At 50.4% G+C, this 25,794-nt stretch overlaps 1 protein-coding gene across 5 annotated transcripts in view; it reads left to right on the top strand.

The window, feature by feature from the left end:
- DAAM1 (dishevelled associated activator of morphogenesis 1) overlaps positions 1-25,794 on the top strand; it is a 96,696-nt gene that overhangs the window by 66,400 nt on the left and 4,502 nt on the right. For 4 of the 5 annotated variants that reach the window (XM_064461016.1, XM_064461015.1, XM_064461014.1 and 1 more), the window contains exons 7-25: positions 1,054-1,387; positions 1,856-1,966; positions 2,084-2,187; positions 2,636-2,702; positions 3,046-3,163; positions 3,286-3,424; positions 3,908-3,966; positions 4,296-4,483; positions 4,804-5,112; positions 5,224-5,331; positions 10,306-10,335; positions 11,754-11,857; positions 17,102-17,186; positions 17,933-18,039; positions 19,776-19,864; positions 20,080-20,248; positions 21,015-21,122; positions 23,252-23,312; positions 23,963-24,094. In XM_064461016.1, the coding sequence (XP_064317086.1) occupies positions 1,054-1,387; positions 1,856-1,966; positions 2,084-2,187; positions 2,636-2,702; positions 3,046-3,163; positions 3,286-3,424; positions 3,908-3,966; positions 4,296-4,483; positions 4,804-5,112; positions 5,224-5,331; positions 10,306-10,335; positions 11,754-11,857; positions 17,102-17,186; positions 17,933-18,039; positions 19,776-19,864; positions 20,080-20,248; positions 21,015-21,122; positions 23,252-23,312; positions 23,963-24,094 (2,422 nt within the window). The remainder of the gene's footprint in view (positions 1-1,053; positions 1,388-1,855; positions 1,967-2,083; positions 2,188-2,635; positions 2,703-3,045; positions 3,164-3,285; positions 3,425-3,907; positions 3,967-4,295; positions 4,484-4,803; positions 5,113-5,223; positions 5,332-10,305; positions 10,336-11,753; positions 11,858-17,101; positions 17,187-17,932; positions 18,040-19,775; positions 19,865-20,079; positions 20,249-21,014; positions 21,123-23,251; positions 23,313-23,962; positions 24,095-25,794) is intronic. The other variant, XM_064461018.1, reaches the window with a different exon arrangement.

Raw genomic sequence — 25,794 nt, 5'->3', positions numbered from 1 at the left:
GGGAGCAGGGCTGGTACCCAGCCATTAAACTTTGCAAAGGCCTTGAAAGTGGTTTGTGAGTGTCTCACTGCAAGTCAGAAGGATCCAGGAGGCTCTACAGAAAATTTTACCTGTTGGACCTGCTTTTGCTCCCAGGGTAGTGAACATCAAATTTCCTATTGACTTTGCCTGGAAGAAGAGCAGGCTTTGAAGCACAGAAATCAGTTTTCCCCAAGCCTGCAATTACCCCTTTTGTTGTTGCGCATCAGCATGGCTTGTTTCGAATTAAAATCATCCCAGTGCTGGGATGTTCTTGGCTCATTTGCTTTCTGAGCCTATGCCTTTTGCCAAACCAGAATACACCCAGCCTGGATGGCATTGGGCAGGGAGGTCCTAAAATGCCTGAGCAGCATGCAGTGTTATGTCTGCCTGCTCTAGTGAATCTGCCTGGGGCACTGCTGTGCATTTACTGTCTGCTTTCTATTTAGTGACATTATAAGTCATCACAAAAATCAGAAATCCCTTAAAATTGGTGAGGTGTGCCTAAGGGAGGAGAAGGATGTGGGTGGTGAGGCAGGAGAGGTAGCAGGAGGCAGAAAGTCTGACAGGCGTCATGGATATGGGCTCAGCTGATGTTGGGGTGTCTGTGGTTGATGAGGAGGTGACCCCGAGGCCTGGGAGCTTCTACCAGTCCTGTGCAAAACTGGTCCCAAGTGAGTGGGGTTTAAGACTCAGGTTGGGGACTGGGAAGGTTTTGCAGCAGCGTGACTGCAAACTCCAAACCTCCACCCTGGCACTTGTGCTGGTGGCTGGGTTAGCTCATTCTCTTCCTAATATTCTATCTCTGGACAACCTTGTGCCTGGTTGCCTATGCTACCAGGCACCAATTAAATTGCTAAGATTTTTGCAACCTTGTCGCTGTGCTCTAAGCCTGCAGGCTTTCTGCTAGCCAAAGTCCAGGACAAAATAGATAAGAAGGTTCTGGGTTTGCAACAACAGACAAGTCAGCCCTGTTTGAGGTTAAAAGGGTCCTTCAGCATTTGGTTTTAAAGCTAAAAAGCCTCTTTCTGGCAGGTTTGTAACCCGGTTCATCGACCTGGATGGCTTGTCGTGTATTCTTAACTTTCTCAAAAGCATGGACTATGAGACAGCAGAGTCTCGAATACATACCTCGCTCATTGGATGTATAAAAGCACTAATGAACAACTCCCTAGGCCGGGCTCACGTCCTGGCCCATTCGGAGAGTATTAACGTAATTGCTCAGAGTCTGAGCACAGAGAATATTAAGACGAAGGTGGCAGTGCTGGAAATCATGGGCGCTGTGTGCCTGGTTCCTGGGGGCCACAAAAAGGTACTGGAGGCGATGCTGCACTACCAGAAATACGCCAGCGAACGGACTCGTTTTCAGGTAGGTGGGTCCTGACTTGCGCTTCGGCTCTCAAAATTCAGTGTTCTTATCCCTTTCTCCTTCTGGATATCAAAATGCCACTTGCAAATGATTTATTATGGCCGTTTGCAACTTAGATACTCTGGGAATTACTCCAGAACTATGTCTGATGAGGTCTGTAGCTGAGCAAAGAGTGAGGAACCAGTTATTTAAGGCAGCACCCCCCCAAAAAAGGAATGCTTACTTGTGCAGGGTCGCTGGGATTGCAGCTTGGCAAGGCTGTAGCACATCTGGATGGGCTGATGTTAGTCAAAACGGCTGCGGGTGTGGGCTGCATTACAGCAGGCAGCAGCTGATGATCCCTCACCAGTCGGTTGCTGTGGGGGGTTTTGGAGCACCACAAGGAATTGTTCCTGCATGTGTCCCGTGGCCGATTGTGCTGCACTGGGGCTGTCAGTGGGCATGTAACTGATGTTGTGTGTTTGGCAGACGCTGATCAATGACTTGGACAAGAGCACAGGGCGGTATCGGGACGAAGTGAGCCTCAAGACAGCCATCATGTCCTTCATCAATGCAGTCCTGAGCCAGGGGGCAGGCGTGGTGAGCACCGGGGCTCTCAGAGAGGGAGGTGTTTTGGTGGGTTTGGGTGTTTATATTTCAATAAGGCCTCCAAGGACGTGCACCTTGCTGTGTTGACCCCACAACTGTGCCCTGCAGGAAAGCCTGGATTTCAGACTCCACCTGAGATACGAATTTCTCATGCTTGGGATCCAGCCAGTCATTGATAAACTACGAGAGCATGAAAATTCAACCCTCGACCGGTGAGTAGTAACCCACAGCCCAACAATTATTTTTGCCCTTGCCCTGCGCCCTTGCTTTCTGGACCTGGCCTTTGGGGAAAGCATGTGAGTCTAGACTGTCGATCTGGCCCCTCCTGAGGAAATTCTTCGCTCTTACCAGAGAGGGAGAGGAAAAACCCCAGCGCTATTTCACTATGCTCTAACATAGGGTTGAGCCATTGTGGGCCTGGGGGATGCTGCCAGCGCTCCTTCTCTTCTTATCCCAGAAGATCCTTGGAAAGGCTGTAATGACTGGGAGAGAGCTCCCAGACTGAAGATCCAGTTGATGTTTCAAGTCCTGCTTTTCTCTGGGCTGCTTCCAGCTATTGGGCTGCCTTAGAAGCTCTGCCAGACTGACTGCCTGCGATTTATTAATTGTCACATTCATATCTACTTTTAATAGTCTTTTTTCCCCCGTTTCTTTCCTCAGACACTTAGATTTTTTCGAAATGCTTAGAAATGAAGACGAACTGGAATTTGCCAAAAGATTTGAGCTGGTGAGTGTGAACATTGCTGATGCAGATACCGGCACTCAATGTCACGGTTCTTTTTAAAAGCACCTATGTGGCCTGGGATGAAGTGCCATCTTTTGGATAAAATTTGGAGGTTGGAAATCTGCCTCCTGTTGCCCTCCTCTATTGTGGCCTCCATCCTACAGCCTGCTTCATCCCTGGCTGCTGACCAGAACTCTTTGCCCCTTGCAGGGCAGTGGAGCTTGTCTGTCCGTCAGGCATGGGGAGGGCATGGCTCGTGGGGTTTGGAACTCAGACCCTGTTTCCAGGAAACAGGCAGTGCCATCGCTGGTCTGATGGCCTGACCTCACTTCATTCCTGTCCACAGGTCCACATCGACACCAAAAGTGCAACGCAGATGTTTGAGTTGACAAGGAAGAGGCTGACACACACCGAGGCATACCCGCACTTTATGTCTATCCTGCACCACTGTCTCCAAATGCCTTGTGAGTGCCGAGGCAGTCAAGGAAACTGCGGCTGCCAGGGGCTTGGCAGCCCACATCTCCTCCCTAGGGGCAGCAGCAACCTCCCTGCCGCTCCCCTCAGTCTCTCCCCTTCTCCCCTACAGATAAAAGAAGTGGCAACACTGTCCAGTACTGGCTGCTGCTCGACAGGATCGTGCAGCAGATTGTCATCCAGAGTGACAAAGGGCAGGACCCCGACGCCACTCCCCTGGAAAACTTCAATATTAAAAACGTTGTCCGAATGTAAGTGCTCATCCGGCTTTCCCAGGGCTGGCTGCTGAGCAGCAGCAACACAGACCGCCGTGGCTTTGCTGCCTCCCGCTCTGGCAGATGAGAGGGCCAGGGCTGGGGGTTATCTCTGCCACGCTGGCATCACTGTGACCTCTTAAGCACAATGTGCAGGTGAATTAAGCTGAGCCTCTGTGTCCTCAGTGAGCTATTTCCTCTGACTGCTGCTGTCACTGTTCCTTATTCATCACTACTGTCAGCCAGTGAAGTTTCTGCTCCTTGGTTGGACAAGCCAGCATCCCTGGAGCTGTTGAGACACCACTGCATCCCAGCCTGCAAAACCCTGCCGGGGGGAGGCAGAGCAGAGGTGTTAGAAATACCATTTTGGGAGCATTAAATTCTACTGTCCAGACTTGCTCAGTCGTGTTTCTTGTTGGTGATAGTTGCTTGTTTACTGCGGTAGCATTGTCTCACATGCTACACATCTTTTCCTTTTAGGTTAGTCAACGAAAATGAAGTGAAACAGTGGAAAGAGCAAGCAGAAAAAATGCGAAAAGGTGAGTGATAGAGAGGTATACAGTGTTAACATTAAACTTAGCGGACATGGTAAGCTAAACAGATCACGTACTTAGCTGGATGGACTCTGCAGGCTTTATTGAGTGGCTGAGATAATATCACCCTATGGGGCTTACAAGGGAAACAAGCAAAGCGGATACTAATTTTTCATGGGGAAGCCCTGGCCAGGGTATTAAGGCACAGCACACGCGCCCTTTTCTTAACTGTGCAGCTTCTCCACAGGGCACCATGGGGTTTAGTCCCCTGCGTGCTGTCGTTTGCCAGAAGGGAGTGTTTGTCACCCAAAAGTGGTTTCATGGGGCTGTTTCAGAGCACACTGAGCTTCAGCAGAAGCTGGAGAAGAAGGAGCGAGAGTGTGATGCCAAGGCCCAGGAGAAGGAAGAAATGATGCAGACGCTGAACAAGATGAAGGAGAAGCTGGAGAAGGAGTCCAGTGAGCATAAGCAGGTCAAGCAGCAGGTGGCAGATCTCACGGCGCAACTCCATGAGATGAGCAGGGTGAGGCCCCGAACCTCCTCCCCACTGTGGCCCAGTCCCAAACCCCCTGCAAACACCATGGGGTGATTTCTGGAGGCTGAGCTGCACAGGGGGCTGAGAAGGGTGCTTGTTGGGAGGGCCACCAAGATGTCTGTCCATGGTGATGGGGTGATTTTGCCTCTTCAGCTGCACCAAACTTCAGTCAGCAATGCTGAAGCCTTTGAGTGCTTGCTATGCTGGTGAAATTTTGGGCAAAAAAATTAAAAATCAGGGTAGGGATGTTTCTTGGGTGGTGTCCCCCAGCTCCCTATGACCGATCCCTCCTCTTCTTTCTCTCCCAGAGGGCGATCTGTGCTGCTGGCCCCGGAGGACCACCTTTGCCACCAGGGGCCCCTGGTGGCCCTTTACCTTCTCCAGCTCCCGGATCCCTTCTTCCCCCACCACCACCACCACCACCCCCAGGGGGATGTCCCCCACCACCTCCCCCACCACCACCCCCTCCAGGTGGTCCCCCACCTCCCCCCGGCCCTCCACCCCTGGATGGGGTGATGCCTCCCCCCGGAGCACCTCTGGGCTTGGCCCTCAAGAAGAAGAGCATCCCACAGCCAACGAACGCCCTTAAGTCCTTCAACTGGTCCAAGCTGCCAGAGGTAAGCTGGACAATAATTCGGGCAGTGAAACGAGGTGCCAGACAGCCACCCAGTGATGTAAGGGCAGGTGGGCGGGGATCCCCAACCTACAGTGCTTCTGCTGTCTTGCAGAACAAGCTGGCAGGCACCGTGTGGACTGACATAGATGACGCAAAAGTCTTTAAAATCCTGGACCTCGAAGACCTGGAAAGGACCTTCTCCGCCTACCAAAGACAGCAGGTAGTGGCTGGCCTGGGGCGCGTTCGGGCATCTGGGCAAGGCGCCGCCATTATGAGATCATGTAGTTTCTCTTGTGGTTTCAAAACACATCTCCCATCATTATTTCATACCAACGCTGCATTTGCCAGATCAACTCGATCTGTGTTATCCTGTCATCCGCGTGCCGGTGCCTTTGCATTGAAGTGGCCGTTCACAGCTCGCTGTGCCGGATTTCACCCCTGCCCATGCACCTGATCACGTGTGTCATGAAGATGGATCACCAAAAAACCAAAAAAAAAAAAGAGACAGGGAATGTATGAAAATAGCCCCCAGATGTGGCCATGGTTGGGTAATATTTTTGGATCACTCTTAAGAGCAACTGCTTCATGTGTCCCTATTGGGTGGAAAATTTCTATCCCGCTCTGGCCAAGAAGGACTAAGTTTTGCCCACATCTACCATGGGTGGATCTCTTCTTTTTATTTTTGTAGTGAGCCCAGAGCAAAATGTGAACTTTGAACAAAAATCAAATCCCAAACCAAAATAATGACACTGCAGGCAAAAGTCTCTGCTTTTTAATCTCCTGCTCAAGCAATATGGCCCCAGTTTGGAAGGCATCAAAGCACACAAAGAAAATTAGACACTTATTTTACCCCAAGCAGAACCACGATGGGCAAAAGCAATGAGTTTTTCAAGAGGGCAGGAGAAAAAGCAAGGAGAGAAGCTGAAGAAGTCATGTTCACCTGCTGAACATCTGGCTGCATTGCTGGGAGGAGAGAAAGAGCTTGTCCCGCTCTTGCCAGGCTCAGGTGGAGGGACGGTTCTGGGAAGGAATAGACCCGACACATAAGCTCCTTAGGCAACGTGAGAGCTTAATCTCTTACAGAGACTAATTGATGGAAAGATCAGGGCAGATTAGAGCAGGGCAAATATCAAGAGTAACCCACCAAAGGTGCATGCTGCCCCATTGTGTTTCGGGAATAGGTGACCACAGTGCTGGCTCTTTCCCCCAGTGTTTTGGAGCTTTAACTCATGCCTTCTGAAGGGCACATCTGAAGATGAGATGGAAATGCAATAAAAACCTGGTGTGTCAGTGGGATGGTTTGCCCTCTGGCTTGTCTGCCTGAGTCTATGAATCACCTGGTGTGCTGCAGATTATTGCCAGGCAGGAGTCTGAAAATAATTCAGCTTGGCCAAGGTTCTGCTGGGTGAAGCGTCTGGTTAGGTTCAGGGCCAGCAAGTAGGGCAAGATACTGCAAGGAGAGCTGTGACACAGGCTTTCACCCCAGATGGGATAAGGACCAAAACGGAGCTGAATGTGGGAGCCAGGGACTGGCAGAAGCTGCTGTGAGAGCATCTGGAAGGGATATTGGGAAAAAGGAGATGAAATCCCACCTGTGAGGTGCTGCTGGGGCTGGAGCCACCCTTGGGAGCATGATGCACAAGTGCCTTGTGGCTCACCCAGGCTACATCATACCACTGTTTTGTGTGAGCCAAGTGATGGTACACATCCCCCTGGACCTGAGGTCATATAACTGCTCGCCTGCAAGTCCCCAGGGTGCCCCCACTTGCAGTCCCAGCATGGGGAGGGGGTGCCTGGCTGCATGTCCCAGTGTTGCTGGCAGCACAGCTGTGCAGACAGCTGCTGTGCATGCACCAGCACGCAGGGTTAGATGCACTCCTTGACATAGCACATGCACCATGGGGCACTTTGCACATGGCATGGGGCTGGGGGAGCTCCATGCAAATGACCTGTCCCTGCAGGGAAGGAGGATGACCTAATGCCTTAATAATTTGCAGCGTTTTTGAGCTCTAGCAAAAGTTAGTTTCTGTTCTGAGCAAGCAGTGGAGGAGTAGGTATTTCTTCTCACTGCTCCCTGTCTTGAGCCCTTGGCTGAAAATCACTTCCTTGGTGACAACACCTCTCACTTGTCTGCAGACACAACGTGGGACATCAGGAGCTGCCTGCCTGCCCGCCCATGCCCTGAGCAAACCGGGGCTCCGAAGTCACATGGCTGGGTGGTACATTGCTGTGGCCAATGTCCCAGCAGTGTCTGGGACCAGCATGCAGAGGTGTGTGTGGCAGAGAGCTCTCAGACCCCCCATTAGTAGCTGTTGCAGGGCTGCTGTTGATGGGTCTTGGCTATTTTTATTGACATAGGGCCTGATAATCCCTAAGTAGTGCACAGACCTGAGACTTTAATGAGGTACTTAATTTTAAGCATCTCTTTAAATGCTTTTCCCATGTCACAGGCTGGGATGTAAACACAGTCTATAAAGTGAGCTCTGGAGCTCTCAGGAAAGGCCCTTTCCGCACAGGGAGGACATGAGCTCTCTGGGCCTCCTGGAGCTCAGCCTGGGAGCATCCCTGCCCCATGCTGTCAGGAGAGTCCATATCCTCCCCATCCTTGCTAGCAAAGCTCTGCAGATGTCCCCATCCCGGGCAGAGGGCTTGGCCACACAGCTGTCTGTGATACCAGCATTTACCAATCTTGCTAGATATAATAGAAAAACCTGCAGGACCTCTGCATTTCAGGCTGTGGCATGAGGACCCAGCAGGACTGTGGGTATCTGCTTAAGGACATGCATGTGGTGATGGAGAAAAGCAAGTCTTAGGGCCATCAGGGCTTAGATGTGTTACACAGGGGTCTGCTCCTCCAGCAGAGATATTTTGAGAGCCTGCAAGGGCAAGAGGCTGGGAGTGGTGCTGATAAGTGGCAGTGACACAGCCAGGGCAGTCCTGGCAGGTCCCACAGCGGTGACTGATGTAAAAGAGCTGGGGCCAAGTGGAAAAAATACATGTCGTTGAGCCAGGGGCTTAGCAGTGAGCTGGTAAATAATTCATCTCCCAAAAAGGGATGAAAGAAGAAAAGCCTCCAGCTCCTCTGTGCAAGTGAGAGCGACCTGTGCAGGGACCAGAGACAACAGGGGTGGGGAATGTTTGTGGGGGAAGTGACAGCAGATTTAAAGCTACTCCTTCTTACACAACCATCCTGCAGCAGAGGCTAATCAGAATTCATGTGAGGGGAAGTGGCAGAGATGAGGCTAGTTTGAGGCAGAGAGGGAGGGGGTTTGTAACAAGCCTTTTCTCTACTTTAATGCATGGGGAGCCCTCCCTCTCCTGGAGCAGGAGACTGCAGGAGGACCACCGCGTCCTCCTCTCCAGCAGCATGGAGCAAGTCTGAGCATCATGGGGCAGGTCTGAGCATCAGGACAGAAGGAGGGCTTCCTAATTAAGGACCAGTTAAATGAACAAGAAGATTCTCATTGCTGCTTGTGTGTGTGCTTTGTGTCTGTCCCATGAAGGAGCCTGCTGGGAAGAGGTTGCTTTATGAAACACCAATCCTTTACATCCTTGACTGATCCATGGAGTTAATTCTGTCTTTGCAACAGCCTCTCATCCAGCTAAATTGTAGCGTTTTTCATCTAACCTCCCTGAAGTACGGCAGTGGCAGCTTGGGTGTCCTTATTCAGGGTCTGCAGGTCCCCCTTGCCTTGCTACCAGTTTGGTAGCATTGCCAGATGTCTGTTCCTGGGGAGGGTCATGGCAGCTCTTTGGCACTTTTCTACGCAGACGGGTGCTACACTGCCTCATGGAACTACTCAGTGCAGCACCTGCAGTGGGGTGCCCACACTGCACCCCATGGGTGCCCACCCCTCTGCCAAAGAAAGGGTCAGTCACTGCTTTTCTTGGCTGACGTTTCTTTGCCTCCTGGCATGTCTTGTTCTGTTTCATAGCCACAGCATCTCTGTGGCCTCAAGGAAAGCCTGACACTTTGGTTTTTAGCCACAGGGTTTGTGATCAGCACAGTTCAGTCCCCAGCAGGTGCCAGTACCCCAGCCCTGGGTGTTCGGTGGCGTCTAACAGAGCCCTTTCCCATCCTCCTGCCCAGAGCCATGTGTGGGTCTTGGGCTGATCCAGCCTCAGCAGCTGGTCAGGGGAAAACCTGTGTAAAAAGGTTTCCTTTAAAAAGGCAGCAGTGATGGTCTGTGTTTGGAAATTATCAACTTGAACAAGGCACATGGGCCATTGGCTGCCTTGGCACGGAGGGGCTGGAGGGAAGTGCCCTTATAAACCAGCTGTGTTTGAAACCACCTACCTCCTCCACTCACTGACTGCCTTACCCTTCTACTAAAAAAAAATAAACCGTTTATGCACCTTTGAAACTGCCCTCCCCATCAGGGAGCTGCTGGATGGTCTCTTGAGCCAAGCACAAAAAGAAAAAAAGATGCAGCCTAGGGAACAAGGAGGGAAAACCCTCGTGTGTGTGTGTGTGTGTGTGTGGTGTGCTGACTTTGCCATGGATGCATTCAGTCTGGTGGGGGGAGCCTGGCAGGACAACCAGGTCTTCGGAGGACCAGTGGTGCCAGCAGGGTGTCAGGGTGGCATTTGGCCAGGCTGCCAAGCCCTGGAGGAGGGGAGTTGTCCCTGTCAGAGGAGAAATCAAGGGGAAACGTGTTGCCACGGCAAATGGTGATTTTGCTGTGGCCAGATTTGCTCCGGGATGAACCTCTCGTTGTTTCCACTTGAAAGCCCTGTTTTTCCTGGCAGTCACGTTGGCATTTCAGTCTCTTGGATTCACAAAAACTAGCAATTTTCTTCCCTGGCACAGCGGGTTGGGCAGTGCTGTGCCTTTGGGCCAGCACTTGCTGACTCTTATGCAGAGCAGTGGCAGGGCTTGGCCAGCATCCTCCCACCTTGTCCCATGTCCCCTTCTCACCTCCTTGCACACCAGCACCTTGCCTGACCCATTCATGGAGCCGCCTCTCTCTCTCCCATCAGTCCTCTCCTCCAGCGCATCCTTTAATCCTCACCACATTTTCATGTGCATCCCCCCTATTTCGGCACTGGTGGACCCCGAGTGCCTTCCCGTGCTGCCGAGACCCCTGTTTTGCACCCTCCCCTTGACTGTGCTTCAGTTCCTTTTGGTTTTGCTGAGATCACTGAACTGCATGTGTTTTTACTGCCTTTTTCCATGCTTCTGCTATGGCCATAGGACTTCTTTGTGAACGGTAGCTCCAGACAGGTAAGCGAGCACCTGCTGTAGCCCGGCACCTGCGAGCGGTGAGGGCAGGGCAAGCATGGGGCTGGGGACACAAGGGATGCACACAGTGCTGCGGAGGGGTTAATGTGCAGCGAAATGGGTGTTTAATCAGAGAGTTACAAAGATCACCAGAAGGAGCAACTTCAGTGTTGATGCCTTGATGCCAGGGAGGCTGGTAAGTACAAAGGTGCCCTCTCTGATGTCTGGCTGGATGTTGCAGCCAACATCTGAGTCCACGGGTTGAATTTTCAGATGCAGCTTAACACAGAGAAGCTCCTACACTTGAGCATTTTCGCTTTTCAAAAGATGGAAATAAATAAACTCATACCTGTGGGTTGAAGCTCTCTGTTTCACTGCGGTCAGATCAGGCAAGGTGCATGAGAAGGGCAGCTGGTAGTAGGTGTCTTGGGGCACACCTTCCTTCACCTGCCACTGCGTTTGCTTGACACTACCTGTCCCAGCAGCTTCCCACTTCTCATAGCTGGTTTTTTTCATTCAAACAAGAATAAGAGTAAAACATGGCAACTTCTGTGCTCACTCTCAACCCGTGCAGTGGCTGCATGCCAGGTCTCCTATGCTCATAGACATTTAGTGCGGGTCTGTAGCGCAAGGGACCTTGCAGCTCCAGGTTGTGTTCCTTCCAGAAGGATTAAATAGCTGGCTTTTAATTGATTAACCTTAATAAAACATGCAATATGGTAAATTAAAACCAGGGGCAACATGAATCCCTTGGGCAACCCTGCAAGATTGCTGTTATCTAGATCTGCCCATTTGCCCGCAACTGCAATTTGGTATATTGTTACTCATTTGAAGGTAACATACTTAAGCTGCTTAGGAGATGTAGGTATTTATGCCACACCAATTCCTGCTTTCAAATCCCTTATTTGGAGAGAATTTCCCTGAAAGAGCAGCAAATGCTGCAGGTTGCATTTGCAAGTCTGGTGGCTTGTATTGGCTAGCTTGCTCAGGAGGACTGATGCGTGAAGGGCAACTGCAGATGTTTGGAGCGGGGGTGAAGAACAAGAGTGATGCTGAGTGTGTGCATCAGCCCATAATGAAATATTTCATGCGAGGATTTAATGAAGTATCACAAATATGTATGCTAAGAAAGCCCAGTTTTATTTATTCAGCAGCACCTGTGTGTTGCAGATTCTTAAATCTTCCCTGTCGGAGAAGATATTTACATTTCTAACCAGTGCTTCAAAGCTAGCTCTGTTTTATGAAATTACTTACTGTGTTTCAGTTACAGGCGATGGGTTTTACCTGTAACCTGTGGTGACAATCCTGATTAATGGGGGTCCGCTAAGTATCACGCTGCTATGTGCTGAGAGTACTAAATGTCTTTGCTCCTCCATGGCTTTTCTCCAGGCTTTGTTTTTTCCCCCCCTGTTTTTTTGTAGAAGGAAGATGCTATTGATGACACCTTGAGTTCCCGGCATAAAGTCAAGGAGCTTTCAGTCATAGACGGCCGGAGAGCTCAGAATTGCAATATCCTCCTCTCCAGGTAAAGTTAACACCTTCTCGCCCTCTGGGGAGTGGGGGGTCGCTTGATAACCTTCCCTGGGCTGGAGGGGTTCTCCTCATCCTGGGGGAGGGTTGATGACAGGAGCCAGCATGGGAGGAGAGCCAGTGACACCTGAACCCAGCTGTAGCCTTACACCATTCATGGCAGGGTGGCACAGGGGGGAAATGCAGTTAACTGGGTACGTGGCAATTCAGTGTCCCTGGAAAGCCCCAGAGGGGCTGGGGTACCCAGAGAGCCTTTACAGGGTATGGGACAGGGTTTGATTTCACCTCTTATCTTCCTCAGCCTGGGTTTTTTTCCTCTTTGGTGGTGGTTGAAGAGAGTCTCTGCTGGGCTGGGAAAGCGCTGGGTATGTCAGGGTGCAGGGAGCAGCAGTGTAATTCAAGTCAGGTCCTGGCTGCCCGCATGGGTGTCCTGTGGCACATCTGGATTTTGGGAAGGGCAGTGCTAACCAGGCAGGCTTAGCACTGCTTAGCACTGCTACCAGCAATTTAATTCAATCCCCAGATTGCTGCCAAGAGGACAAAAAGTGCATTTTCTGGCAAGATAAACTATACCAATAAGACTTCTGAGAAAGGAGAAGCCAGGCTGCAGTGGTCTGAAAGGATCAACCATCAGTGTAGCTACTTGGAAAAAAAAAACCCAAACAGCAGCAGAAAATGCCACTTGTTTCTGACCCACATTAAAAAAAGAAAAAACAACAGTAGCAAAATATAGCTTCATTCGGAAAATTCATTCTGCTGCCTGGAAGTGCAGAAGCTTATTTTGTGCCATCTAGGTCCAGCTGGGGATGGAGCAGCATCACTGGCATGTTGGGCTTGCAGCCACAGCACCCAAATTCTGTATTCTCTTGGACTGTGGGTCAGTGGAGCTGGTGCCTTACCTGGGCAGCCTGGCTGGCTTCCTTCCCTAGAAAGCATGCAGAGGCTGATGTCTGCAAAAAAACCCCAACCCTCTGTGTGGGTAACTCACAGTCCCCAGTGCTTCTTTAAGCTTTCCCAGAGGTGGTCCACAGCCCTGTGGGCAGCGGGAGCGATGAGTGCAGTGAGCCGTGTGCCGCAGCATTTGGTGGTAAAATTGCTGTGTTTATGGCCGTCTCTGCTCTGGGTTGCTTCTGGGGATTTTTGTACTTCCTAGCAGTCCAAATAAAAAGGATGACAATGAAAGCAGCGTTTAAAGAAGCAGGGAAATGAGTACATCTGTGGCAGCCAGCTATTAGCAAGTAAAGCGATGGGATTCGGTGCACTGGCTGGTCTGCTCCCTGGTGTACTTAGGCTGAGCGTAGTCAGAGTGGGTTTAGGTGTAATTCAGCCAGAGGTTTAAGTGTATAATTGAAAGTTAAGCACACAAATAGCCCCTTCATTGGGAAGGGGAGCTACCCAAACACTTAACTTCAAAGGCATCTTGTGTGTCTTACTGAGTAAAGGTCTTAATTTCATCTCACCAGCAAATCGTTCACTTCCAAGAAAGTGATGGCTGGAAACGAGTTGTCAGTAATTAATCCAAGAAAAATAGCAAGACAGAGTCTGCTGCCTGTCTGCCCTCCCCTTTGGGTTGTTTCCTAAGGGAGAAGTGGGATCAGGCCTGCCTTGCAGGGTGGTCCCCAGGACTATCATACAGCTTTTCCCAGGCATGTCCCGCAGCATCGGGGCCCTGCAGGGACAACTGGCTCTGGGGAAGCAGTGCCTTGTGCCAGCCGCTGCTTTGGAGGTGCTTTGGGGTTCATCCCATGGTGCTCCCAGGGATGTGTGGGTAGAGGGGCCGGCCAGCCAAGGCGTTTCTCTAGCACTGCAGAAGCAGCCAAATCTGCTCCTTCCCCTGTTTCTGCAGGGGACCACAATCGAGTTTCTGTCCCCAAAATCCCTTTGGGTGATTTACTTTTTATGCCAAGTGGCTAAAAGGAAGGGCAGTGTCGGGATGAAGCCCAAGCATCCTGCTGGTGGGCTCAGGTCCAGCCCCTGCATCTCCAGCAGACTCCGTGTGACCTTGGGCGTACACTTTCACCTCTGCTTGCCCCAGCTGCCCATCCCTAATCTGGGCAGCGCAGCGGGTCCCTGGTCCCAGTGTTGCAAAGTGACTGGTCTCGCAGGGCGGCTCACTGCAGCTGGGCTGCTGCTCTCCGGCCTCGCTCGCAGCCACCACAGGGACAAGTACATTCACATGCAAAAGGACCTGCAAGCTTGGCCCCTGATTTAGCCCAGACGTTTGTAAGCTCACCAGGCATTGTCTGGCTTGCAGCATGGAAAGATTACGGCCAGTGAGATACTTTATCTCTCTCTGTAGATTTATTTTTTTGCCTGTTTCCCTTGCTTTGAGAGAAATTACTGCACAGTGAGATCACTGGATTTTCTTCTGGCTTGTAATGCAGCACAAGAATTTTTTTAACACTTGCTTTTTTTCTTCTTTTTTTCTTCTTTTTTTGAGGAATGCTTTGCCAATGTCAGTGCATTATCGGATCTTCTTCCATGTACCCACCACGTCCTTGCTTTTGCTCCCTGTGTACATGTGTGTATTTTTAGTGTTGCATTCTGTAAGATGCAAATCAAGCCCTTGCTCCATCGCTTTCTGCCTGTGCTGGTTGTGAATGGCTCGTTTGATTCCTCTCTCCAGTGAGGCAGCGTGGAGCATTTTTCTCAAATGAATGTGGCTTTTCAAGAGGGCGCGTCCCTTTCCCTGGCAGAATTGGTTTTTCCCCTTCACACTTACTACGTCCTCTGCGGGATTCTATAAAAGCCACGCAAAATAGCCCCACGCTTGTCAGGCTGGCGAGCTGTCACTTCGCATCAGCAGGCTGCTGGCTTTAAATCCCTGTGACAGCGAGTCCTGTGACCTCGTTCCTCTCAGACGGCTCACGTTCGACAGCTGCTGCCAACAATGATAATTATTGTGGTTATAGATAAGCTTCTAGCTTTCACTGGCCCCTTTCCCATCAAATCGTCTGAGAAGCTGTTTTCTTCTGGCGCCCCATGCTTGCTCTCTGCCGGTGCCGGGGCAGGCTCTTGTTCTTGGCATTGGGTTATGATGATTCCTGAGAAAATTTTTTTCAACCTCTTTCTTTTTAAATATATTTTATTGTTGACTTTGCTTTTAATGAGCAGGGCTTACAGAAGTCAACCTCGTCTTTCACGGCCTCCTGGAGATGATCACGGTGGAAAGTGTGTGCTTTAGGTGTTCACTTTGGCTTTGGATGAGGGGTAGCTGCCTACCTGCCTGCTTCTCCCAGGAGCATTTTTGCCTCCCAGGGATCCCCCAAATGTCCAAACCCAGCCAGTGTCCACTTTTCACCTGTGACATTTTGTTCTTGGTCTGAGCTCTTGTGTCACTGCTTGGGTGCAGCTTCATATCCCACCTCGGGTCATGTCCATCCTGGCCACTGCCCACATATGGGACAGGTAGGGTGTCCGCAGGACATGGCTCCCATCACTGCAAGCAGCAAAGGGGACATTTTCCACAGATCCTGGGTTTGCTCCTTGTACAGCAACCCTAGCAATTGTGCTGGCTGCTTCTCAGTGCAACCTTTGTGCTTCCTTCCCTGGCTGAGGTGAGATTTTAACTGACAACTCATTTAACAAACCCTCTCTTGGGGGGCTCCCTCTAGCAGGAGGTGAGAGAGGACCATGTGCGGGACAAGAAACATGGGCTTACAAGAAACAAATATTTACTTGCCAGGTGTACACATGCCAATCCTTCACTTCCAGTCTTGAGCAAAAGATTTCAAGCTAAACCAAACCCTCATCTTAGAGCCCAGCACCCTTCCTGTTTTAGCTTCATCTTCCAAAAGCCAGCTCCACAGCTGAAGAAATGCCAGGATGAAAAACATCCTCCTCATTTAATTACTTGGAGTGATCAAGTCAGCTCTCAATCTTCTTTTTGATCTGCTGATCAGGTTGACACAAGGTGTCACATCCCGCCATAGGATGTGTTTCTGTTTTCAGCTCATTCCTTTGAGCCACATCCAGTGTTTCAGCATCCCTTGGCAGCACTGATCACCAAGACTGGGGCGATGGGTTTCCTTAAAGCCCATGAATGGGTCTTTTCAACTGTGTGACTTTTCCCTGCATGCAAGAACGGGGGATTTTTTTTTTAAACTATATCTATTGCAGTGGCTTTAACCATCACTGCAAGCTGGGCAAGGGGGTAGGGTATTGGCAGCCATAGTTGCAGGAGTTTCTAGGCTTTCCCTTTTTTGCATTTAGATTATTTTATGAAATACAACGTAAAAACATGAAGAAAAATATGTGTGGTTTTGCAATCAAAGTCATTGCAGGGAGCGGTCACAGGGAGTGCTGCAGACGTATAAAACTGTAATTAATGGCTGCTCTAGCCCAGGAATTGCTGAGGGCGTCTTTCAATCTATCTATTCCCTCAGCTCAGTGTGGGCTGCTGGGTAAGACCAGCCTGTTTTTGCTTGCTGTGATAGAATGATCCATATTTAGAAATATCCAGTTTGAGGCTACATCTTCAATTCCTGTTACGTGAAGTGGAGGAAGAAAAAGGTGGAGGGGGGTGCTGTTTTCCAATCTGTTACACTTTGAAACACATTGAATCCCCACCCGCCAAAAAAAGTGATGGGTTTCCTGGGATGCTGAGCATCCGTTTCCCCAAATTTTTGATGTCTTTTTCTTCCTAGAAGGAGACTCCAACCAAAGGCAGCTGGGAGAGGTGGGGGAGACAACTTTAAAATCCAAGAGGAAGCAGCAGAAATTGGCCAAATTTTCCTTAGGAGTTGTGGCAGTGAGTTCAGGAGCAGTGCTGAGCTGTGCTCCTGAGCCCGGGCTGGGCTGCCAACACGAAGTGTGACCCCCTCTGGCCCCGTGGCCCTTGGGGATGCTGGCACTGTAGGAACAGCATTGTTATGGGCAAGAGTTACATATAGAAGCTATATATATTTAATACACATATAATATAGCACTTACAATACTTACATAAAATACTATAAAATAGGGAATGGCAGCTGTGGTTCAGGGAGAGGGAATTGGTTGGTGGGGTTTGACCCCCTGTTCACAGCAGGGCCAGGGCTGCTCTGTCCTGTGCCTTGGCAGAGCACAGTCCTACCATGTTTCTCGTGCATCCTCCTTCATAAGACGCTGTATGGTGTTATTTGTGATGATGCTGCTGGCCAGGAGTTAAGCTGTTCATGTTGCATGGGTGTGTAACGAAATGCTCCTGAACCTTGCCCGATTGCTGGGCTGGGAATAACTCTTCTTCCCCTCCACCTCCCAGGCTGAAACTCTCGAACGACGAGATCAAACGAGCAATTTTGACAATGGATGAGCAGGAGGACCTCCCAAAAGACATGCTGGAGCAGGTGGGCAATGTGCCTTGTGCTCCTCCATGGTTGCCTCATGCCGAGACCACACTGTGCAAGGCGCTCGGGACCAAACCGCAGCTTTAAGAAGTGTGTCAGGGCCCCACATTATTTACCAGCTGCATGGTGAAAAACCACCCAAGTGGGCTGGAGCAGCAGGAAAGCAGCTCAGTCATAGCATCAGCGCTGGGAGCATCATGGTCTACCTTGGGACCCCAAGGCTGAGCCACTTGCCTGTTTTGTGGCTGCAGCTTAAAGTTCATGCTTCGTGTGGTTTTATTTTTGAAAGCTTGTTCAGCATTTGTGCAGTTGTCAGAAAGGGAATCCCATTTTTCACCCCCTCTGAATCCGTTTGGAAGCATTTATCTGCATGTCCTTAAAGCTGAGCTGGTAACTGCACTTTCAGCAGAGACATGGGAGGATTCATTGCACAAAATTTCCATCTGCATATAGGTAGGGTTGCAGCAAATGAGCCTCTCAGATCCCCTCTGGCAGAGGTGATGTTGAAAACTCCTTGGAGCAGATGTAGTGCATCTGTTGTAAAACCAGAGTGATGGCAGGGCACTAATGTGGTGGGGTTATAGGAGGGAGGCTGAGGGACAGTGATAACACTTATTTCATAGGTGCTTTGGGGTCACTTTCTGTGCACACTGAAAGGTAGTAGATTCAAGCAACTAAATCCCCATTTGTCTCCTGAAAATCTCTGCACGGACCTCATGTCCACCAGTGTGCTTTCCCTTGTTTAGCTCCTGAAGTTTGTTCCTGAAAAGGGTGACATTGACCTGCTGGAAGAGCATAAGCACGAGCTGGACCGCATGGCCAAGGCTGACCGGTTCCTCTTCGAAATGAGCAGGTGGGTGGCCCAGGGGACATGTGTTTTAGCCAGTGGCTGCACGGGCTGGTCACGAGGTAGCTGTTTCATGGAGCCTTGTTAGGAAATAAGCCCTGCTTACTGTTTTTTACATCAAGAAATAAGTGGGCCAAACAGATGGGAGGGCAAGCAAGGTGGTCCCACCCATAAGGATTGCTCATGATGCTGCTGTGCTCCTAAAATCAGGGTTGTGCATCCCAGGCAGGCAGCAGCTGGACAGAGCAGGGGGGAGGGATGGAGAGATGGATCCTCTCAAGACAGGTGCTGGCTTCTGAGGTCATGTCCCAACACATTTGCCCTCTCATTTGGGGGAGAAAAGCTCAGTGTGGCACAGCTCTGCAAAGGACTGCATTGTCTGCATCATCGCCCAGGTGGGAAGTGCTTTCTGAATGATAATGCAATGCTCCTTTCCCCTTCACATGAACATATCCTAATAAAAAAATCAAGGCTGATGTATGTAAATTTTGCCCTGCTGTGTAGACGAGTCCCACTCCTAACCTCAGGATTGACTCGTCCCTGGGGCTTTTGAGAATATATGAGATGGAAAAGAAATGTCATTTATTCCTGCTCCTGGTAGCAATCATTGAGGCTTAGAAGTCTTCAGGGATGAATAACCTTATCTTTTGCCCGCACATCCTCTAGAGGTGCTGGTTTAAAATCTTGAAGCTCCTTATTTAAATCCAACTGAGTACTGAGCTCCTTGAATTTCTTAGGTGAACTTCAAGAAAGTCACTTGTTTGCAAAGTCAGTGAATTTTACAATGGGAGATCAAAAATAGAAACGCTCCTGTCCTCCCTGAGAAATGCACCAATGAACACTGGGGCGATGCACCATGTAGTTGCTGAGTGTCAAAAGCAAGCAGGACAGAGCTGTGAAGTTCAGACCTGAGCCCTCGGGGCTGGAAGATGCTCAGAATTAGCTTTCCTATTGCAGGTCACCTTTCTTCTTCACAGTCTCTTGCCCAAGTGTTGCTCCCATGCCTTCATCTTTTGGAAAGCACAATGTGCCGATGCAAATAATTTCCTTGATTTCTGGCTTTCTAATTTGCCCTGTGGTCTGTAACCGAGTGTGATGTCTTTGTCACCTCTGATTAGTGCAACAACAGCGCAGCCCATGGCCTTTTCTGTGAGCACATCTCCCATGGGTCCTTGGTCCAAATTACTCAAATTAGACTGCTGTTTGCATACAAGTGAGATCTTGTTTAGCATAAATACAACTGACATGAGCAGAGCTGTCCCTAACTTGCTGAGGAAAGGGCTGGATTGGGCTGTGTTGGTGGCTTTCCAGCCCAGGCCATCATTCTGAGGATCTGAAGGTCCAGTTTTGTTAGTGCTAGTTGTTGGTGTGCCTGTGTCAAGCTACAGCTCATCACAAAACCATTGGGAGTCCAGACCTCATCAGCATCCTTGCTAAGGAGTGGTCGTAAATGAACTGTTTGTTCATAGCAGTAGGGTGTGAAAATGTACTTGCTGAACCTGCTGAATTAAGGATAGGCTTAAGCATGTGCTTAAGAGCCCACCTGGATCTACCCCAGGACAGCTGTAGCTTCAGTTGTCATTTTTTTCCCATCCCAGCATAGTTTCAGGGAGAAATGCGGTCATTATTTTTTAATCACTGTGGCTCAAGTGCGCTTTGTAAGCACAGCTGCAAGCAGCAGAGCAACTGAGCTCTGCCTGGAGCAAGCAAACCTCAACCTGCACCTCTTCTTTTTTTCCCAGGATAAACCATTATCAACAAAGGCTGCAGTCCCTCTACTTCAAGAAGAAGTTTGCAGAGAGAGTTGCAGAGGTCAAACCCAAGGTGGAAGGCAAGTGACTGGTCCTGCTAAGGTCGCCAAGGGGCTCTGTGCCGGCACAGGGAGTGTTTGTCGAAAGAGTATCCCTCTGTGGAGGTTGCAGTGATGCAGGGGAAGGGAGGGAGCTGGTGGCTGCTCTTTGACCATGGGGGCACTGAAGGGGTTGCTGCAAGGGCCCAGTGTGCTGTCAGGGCAGGGGGTAATGTCCCACACCTCTCTGCTTTCAGCCATCCGTGCCGGCTCCAAGGCAGTGCTGCAGAGCAGCAGCCTCCAGCAGCTGTTGGAGGTGGTCCTGGCCTTCGGGAATTACATGAACAAAGGCCAGAGGGGCAACGCCTTTGGGTTTAAGATCTCCAGCCTCAACAAGATCGCAGACACCAAGTCCAGCATTGACAAGTGAGCAGCCCTTGCTCTCGTCCTCGGTATCGTCCACGGCCCCCGGGATGCAGGGGGAACAGAGGGTTCATTAGTGTTGCCTCTGGGATGTGGGTAGGTGGGAGCAGTCCCCTCCCTCCATCCCCCCATCTGGCACACCTCATGGTACAAGCACTCGTTTTTGGAGCAGGACAGATTTCAAGGCAAGCCAAGCTGCCAATCAGTATGAGGATCGGCGGGGGCTTTCCTTCCTGGGCTGGCTAAACTGCAGCCAAGGCTGATAGGAAGGATCATCCCCTCCAAATGCTTTTTCCCCCCTTTGAGAAGCCAAAAGCCATCATGCTGTGGCACAGTGGTGGGAGGAGGGGTCCCAAGGATTCCTGTCTACGGGAACCCCCTCTGCAGGCCCCCAAGCTGCTGCAGCCATCACCTGGTTCGCTCTCAGCCATCAAGCTCCGTGAACAGAGTGAGAGGAGCTGGGTCAGGTCTCAAATCTGCCTGGTCTCATCCAGCAGTAAAGACAATGGAGGATGGGAGCAGTGATGCTCAAGTTGCCTCCCCTGGGTTCCTCCTGTGGAGGGCCCTTGCTTGCAGGGACCAGGCTGCTCTGCACTGTGGCTGTGCATGGGACAGGCCCATCCCGTGGCCCCGGACAGGCAGTGAGCAGCATCCTTGCAGAAATCCCAGAATAGTTCATTACCGGGGTTGGGATTTAACCAGGGTTTTCAACTGAGCTCTTGGCTCCCCATGGTGTTGCCACACTAACCTTGCCGTTCCTTTCTCCTAGGAACATCACCCTTCTGCACTATCTCATCACTATCGTTGAAAAGAAATATCCCAAAGTCCTCCGCCTGCATGAGGAGCTGCGAGACATCCCGCAAGCAGCCAAAGTCAAGTAAGCAAGGATTTAGGTGGTGCTTAGGGAGGGCCGGGTGCGCCTCTCCCTTGGCTCCAGCCTGCCTTTCCGTGTCATCCTCCCCTGCTCGTGCTCCCAGCCAGATCCTGGCTGCTGGGCTGGGCCCTGTGCTGCAGCCACGCTGGCCCAAGAGCAGCCCTGGAGGCTGGAGCAAACATCACCTGATGGCTTTAAATCTCAGCCCTTGCAGCAAAGGGCTGCGAGCCTCTGACCACGAGGGAGGGGAGCTGCCTGGAGCAGCCATTTCCTGTTGTTATCTCACCGCAGAAGCATTTAATTAATTTCTAATGGTACGTTAAGTAATCTGGGAGGAAGCGGTTGCGGTGTGGCTGCAGATAAAGGGCAGCTGTTTATCTGCGTGTGGCTGGGAGGCTTTGCCTGCAGCACAGGCAGGACCAGGCAGCAGCACAAGGGGCTCACCTGCCTCTGGGTCCTGCCTGGCCCTCATTCCACCACCACCATGGAGCTTCTGGTGTTTGCAACAAGCTTTTAAACCCTGCCTGCCTCCCGGTGACCTGTTGGAGCAGGCTGCTGCTGTCTTTTTGCAGGCGGAGGCCCCCGTTCAGCAAAGCCCTTAAACACACACTGAACTTAAAAGTGCAGGAGGAATCTGCTGTTGCATTGCAAAGCCCTCGAGTATGTGCTGAAGTCCCTCTGAAATCAATGAGGCTCTGTTTCAGTTTTAAAGTTCAGCAAGAGCTTACGGCTTTGCTGCTTTGGGGACCTGAGCAGCAAAGATCACACGTTTCTGCAGTCAGCACACGTGTGTGTTAGCTGTGGACATGAAAGGACCTGAAACTGCACCTTTGTAGAGAGGGAATGGCAAATATGCACAGAGTTTACAGGAGCTCAAGGGTCTTTCAAGTTTCAAAGTGCTCTTGTAGGAATGGTGGCTTCCTCATGGAAGATCTGTAATGTGCAAAGCAAGCATCCTCACGTTTAAAATGTAAAATAATTGTCAACCATAGAGATTAAACAAAGTGACAGGACAAATCTTGGCGTGTAAGGAGGAGTGTGTAGCGGCTGCACCCACAGGCACTGGCTGAGAACATGGTTGAGCAAGGCACGCTCCTCACAGGTGGAGGCTCCAGTTTTCTCGTGCTCGTGTATCTGCAGCTGTTGTACAGATACACGTACAGGAAAGAAAACGTCTGCATAGAGGGTTTTCCCCCCTCCCCGAAGTTTATCATTTTGTTCTAAACTGGACAGCATATGTAATATTTGGGTTTGGTCCAATCTAGAGTGAAACAAAAAAGTTTCTAAAGCTCTGGAAAACCCTAAATTCCCCCCAGCCCTGCAGCTGCGAAGCAAAATTGCCGCCTCTGTCAATCCCACCACTAGTAATGAACTGCTGGAGCACAGGGCTCCCAAAACTGCATTTTCCCAGACTAAACCTGCCAGGAACGCTTGCCCCATGACCCAGCGTCAATATTTCCAGGGACCCCAGCCATAGGACAGACACCCCTGGAAAGACGTCAAGCCTGTGGTCATCAAGTCTTTGTGAGAAAGCTTCCACTCAGATGTAGTGGTAGAAACCCTTAAGTACTTGAACATGATGCTCATCAGGGGCTTGAGCCTTGTGTAAACACAGTCAGCACCAGACGTGATGATTTATTTTCATTTCTCTCTATTTGGGTTGTCTCTCTTTATGAAAGCCTTGCTGTTCAGAAGGATGCTTTGCATGGCATTCACCTAACCATCGCTCCCTGAAAAAGTCAGCTGTGTAATGAGACAAGCAGCCTACCTTCTGCTGGCCCTCGAGAGGGAGAGAGAAATCCATGCCCAACAAAACCCTCTCCTGAGCTCCCCTTTTGCGTGGAGAGGTCTGGAGGCTGCTGAGCTTGCTAAGCCTGCACAGTCCCCTTGATTAAAAATACAGAAAAGTGCTTTGCTTTAAAACAAACAACTGCAGCCACTTTGAGATGGGTGGCTGCCCTAGCTTAGAGGCTGTCAGCCCATTTTGCTGCTCAAAACATGCTGGTCTGCAGACACAAGGCAATACGTGCAGTGCTGGGGCCTTTTCAGTGGAAAAACATGGTCGAGTTGGTTGGAGAGCTGTAGAATTTGCTGGGGAAGGCTGAAAATTAACATCCTGTCATTTCCAACAGCATGACTGAGCTGGAGAAAGAAATAAACACCCTGAGGAGCGGCCTGAGAGCGGTGGAGACTGTAAGTATTATTTAAATTAAATATAGTCCAGCCTGGCTCCAAGCACCGTGGCATCCCTCCTTAGGGAGGCAGGCGAGGGAGCTCCCAGCGAAGTTGCTTTTATCTCACATCCTGGAGATCTGTTTGTCTTTCCTTCCTGTCCTGCACGTGTGCCTACCCTCGTAGGGCTGTTTTGGCACTGAAGTTACTGTACGTGGTTAGGCACGTGCGTGGTTTATATCTAATACGCCAAGGGAGGCTGAGTAAGTCTGGTGATGATGCCCATGGAGGACCTGTGATGTGCCGAGGGGTCTCCCTTTGGCTGTAAAACTGCAGAGGGCTGGGGCTCGGGCTGGGGAGCACTTCTGCAGCCCAGCTGGAGTGGTGATGAAATGGTGGAGGTATCCCGAAGGACTCACTGTCTTGCTAAATTATGCTGCTTCCACAATCTTTCCTGCAGGATTTGGCCTGAAAAGCATACTGCAGGCATAGTATTGTAAAACAGGGTAATCCATGGTCTCACACATGGCAGGAGAGAGCAGCAGTGGCAGTGCAGCCAGTACCCGTGGCACTGATGTAGGCACGCACCCAACAGCACTACCAGAGACCGATGGTATTTTTGTTCCTCATCAGCCAAGACCTGACCAGATTTACATATTTTCTCCCCAAAGGAGCTGGACTTCCAGAAGTCTCAGGTTCAGCAAACGGGAGACAAGTTTGTATCTGTTGTCAGCCAGTTCATCACATTAGCCAGCTTCAGCTTCTCAGATGTTGAAGATCTCCTGATGGAAGCAAAAGAACTGGTAAGGTCGACAACATCTTTGAGATCTGGTTAGCATTTCAGCCTTTCCTCCAGCCAGCAGGGGAGGGATGGTCGTGGCCTTCCCAGAGCATATGCTGGGTTCTAACATCTCAGATACCTTCCCCATGAGATCATGTGAGTGTCCTGCTGAGACCATGACATGAGAAAGGTGCTGGGCTGCTCTTCATGGTTTGTTTGGAGTGGGTGGGCGGATACATCCCTGTCTGTCCCCAGGGTCTTTCTCCTGCTTCACAACCCAACATGCCAAGGGATTGAAGGTCAGGCCAACAGACTGCTTGCTTCTGGGATGCAAGATGTGCTGTAGGAAGCCATGAGATACCTGTCTGTATTTTGGAAGTGCAAGACAGGAGCTAGCTATGGGAGAGTTGTGTCCAAGGGCAGAGGAGATAATAGGTCATTTGTAAGGATCTGAGTTTTGGTGAAGAGCTTTCACTCAAGCCTAGAGGGCTTGCTTTGCTTTCCCTGTCTTAAAGTGGAAATATCCCAGTTTTGGTGGCTTTAGAGTTAGAGGTGTGGCCATTGGGTCATCTTGGCCAGTGAAGGCTGAAGGTGGCAAGAAAGTGGGAGTTCTGTCTGGTGTTGTTGGAAGAGGAGGAAAAAAAGCAACCAGATCTTCAGTCTGGACGTGAGGTCACCCAAAGGTTGATATCAGAGCGACATGGGCTGCCCAAGTGACACCACTTCTGCAGGGCAAAATAACATCCGATGGGTAACTTCAGTCTGAGACCTGCCCAGCTCTTCTCTCCAGAGAAGAGGGAGAGGAGCTCAGTGACATGAATGGAGGCCAACTTCAGACCTGGTTAGAAAAGCTACTTAAAATGTTTGCCTTCCCCAGAGTAATGCCTTGGTGAGTGCTTCGCAGCCACATGCAGTGACCTCTTGCCATGTTGTCCTTTTGTCCCTACCACTGTTTTAAATAACAGCAAAGGGATGGCCGTTGGCTGACACCTGTGATTCCCAAGCACCTTTTGCTTCCCCTCTTTCAGGAAAGGGGCACACAGCTCGTTTCCATTTCCTCCAAGAACAGTCCTCCAGTATCTCCTCTTTGGCCTGGCCTTCATCTTGGTTGAAGTAGCAGGGAGGTAGTCCAGCACAGACCATTTTACAGGTCCCATCCTTGTCCCACTGCATGATCTACCTCTCCAAAGACTGAAGTTACTAAGTGCTGCTACCTCCTTCTCCCTGGTTGTACCAATGTCCAGTTGGCACTGTCCTTCAGACCATCCACCCATGCTTGGGCGTTATGATTGACCATTGCCGTCCTGAGGCCATGGCTAACCCAGGCCCTCCTTTTAACCTGTTGACAGTAAGCTGGCAGACCTTGCCTGCAGTGAGTTAGGACTGTGGAGGTGGTGACAAATGCTCTGCAAACTGTATCATCTTCTGCTGACTTGGCTGGATCTGGAGGAGAAGGCCTGGTCATGGTCCCCAGAGCCCATCGAAGTCCAGTCTGAAGCAAAGCACAGCTGGTCCCATGGTTATTGTGTAGGATGGGCTGTGCAAAGTGTTCCAGCTCTTCACTTTTTAAACACACGTCCAGTTTCAAACTGTGTTACTGCTTTCTCTTAGGAAAGCAGAAACATCATTATTTTATAAAGTTTACATCCTGCAAGGATAACATTTTCAGCCTTTCTCCCACCAGAATCTCCTGCAACATGGCAGAGAATCCAGTATCTTGAT

This window comes from Phalacrocorax carbo, chromosome 9 (genome assembly GCF_963921805.1).
Source record: "Phalacrocorax carbo chromosome 9, bPhaCar2.1, whole genome shotgun sequence".
NCBI classification, from domain to species: Eukaryota; Metazoa; Chordata; class Aves; order Suliformes; family Phalacrocoracidae; genus Phalacrocorax; species Phalacrocorax carbo.
This window is presented reverse-complemented; position numbering and strand designations above follow the sequence as displayed.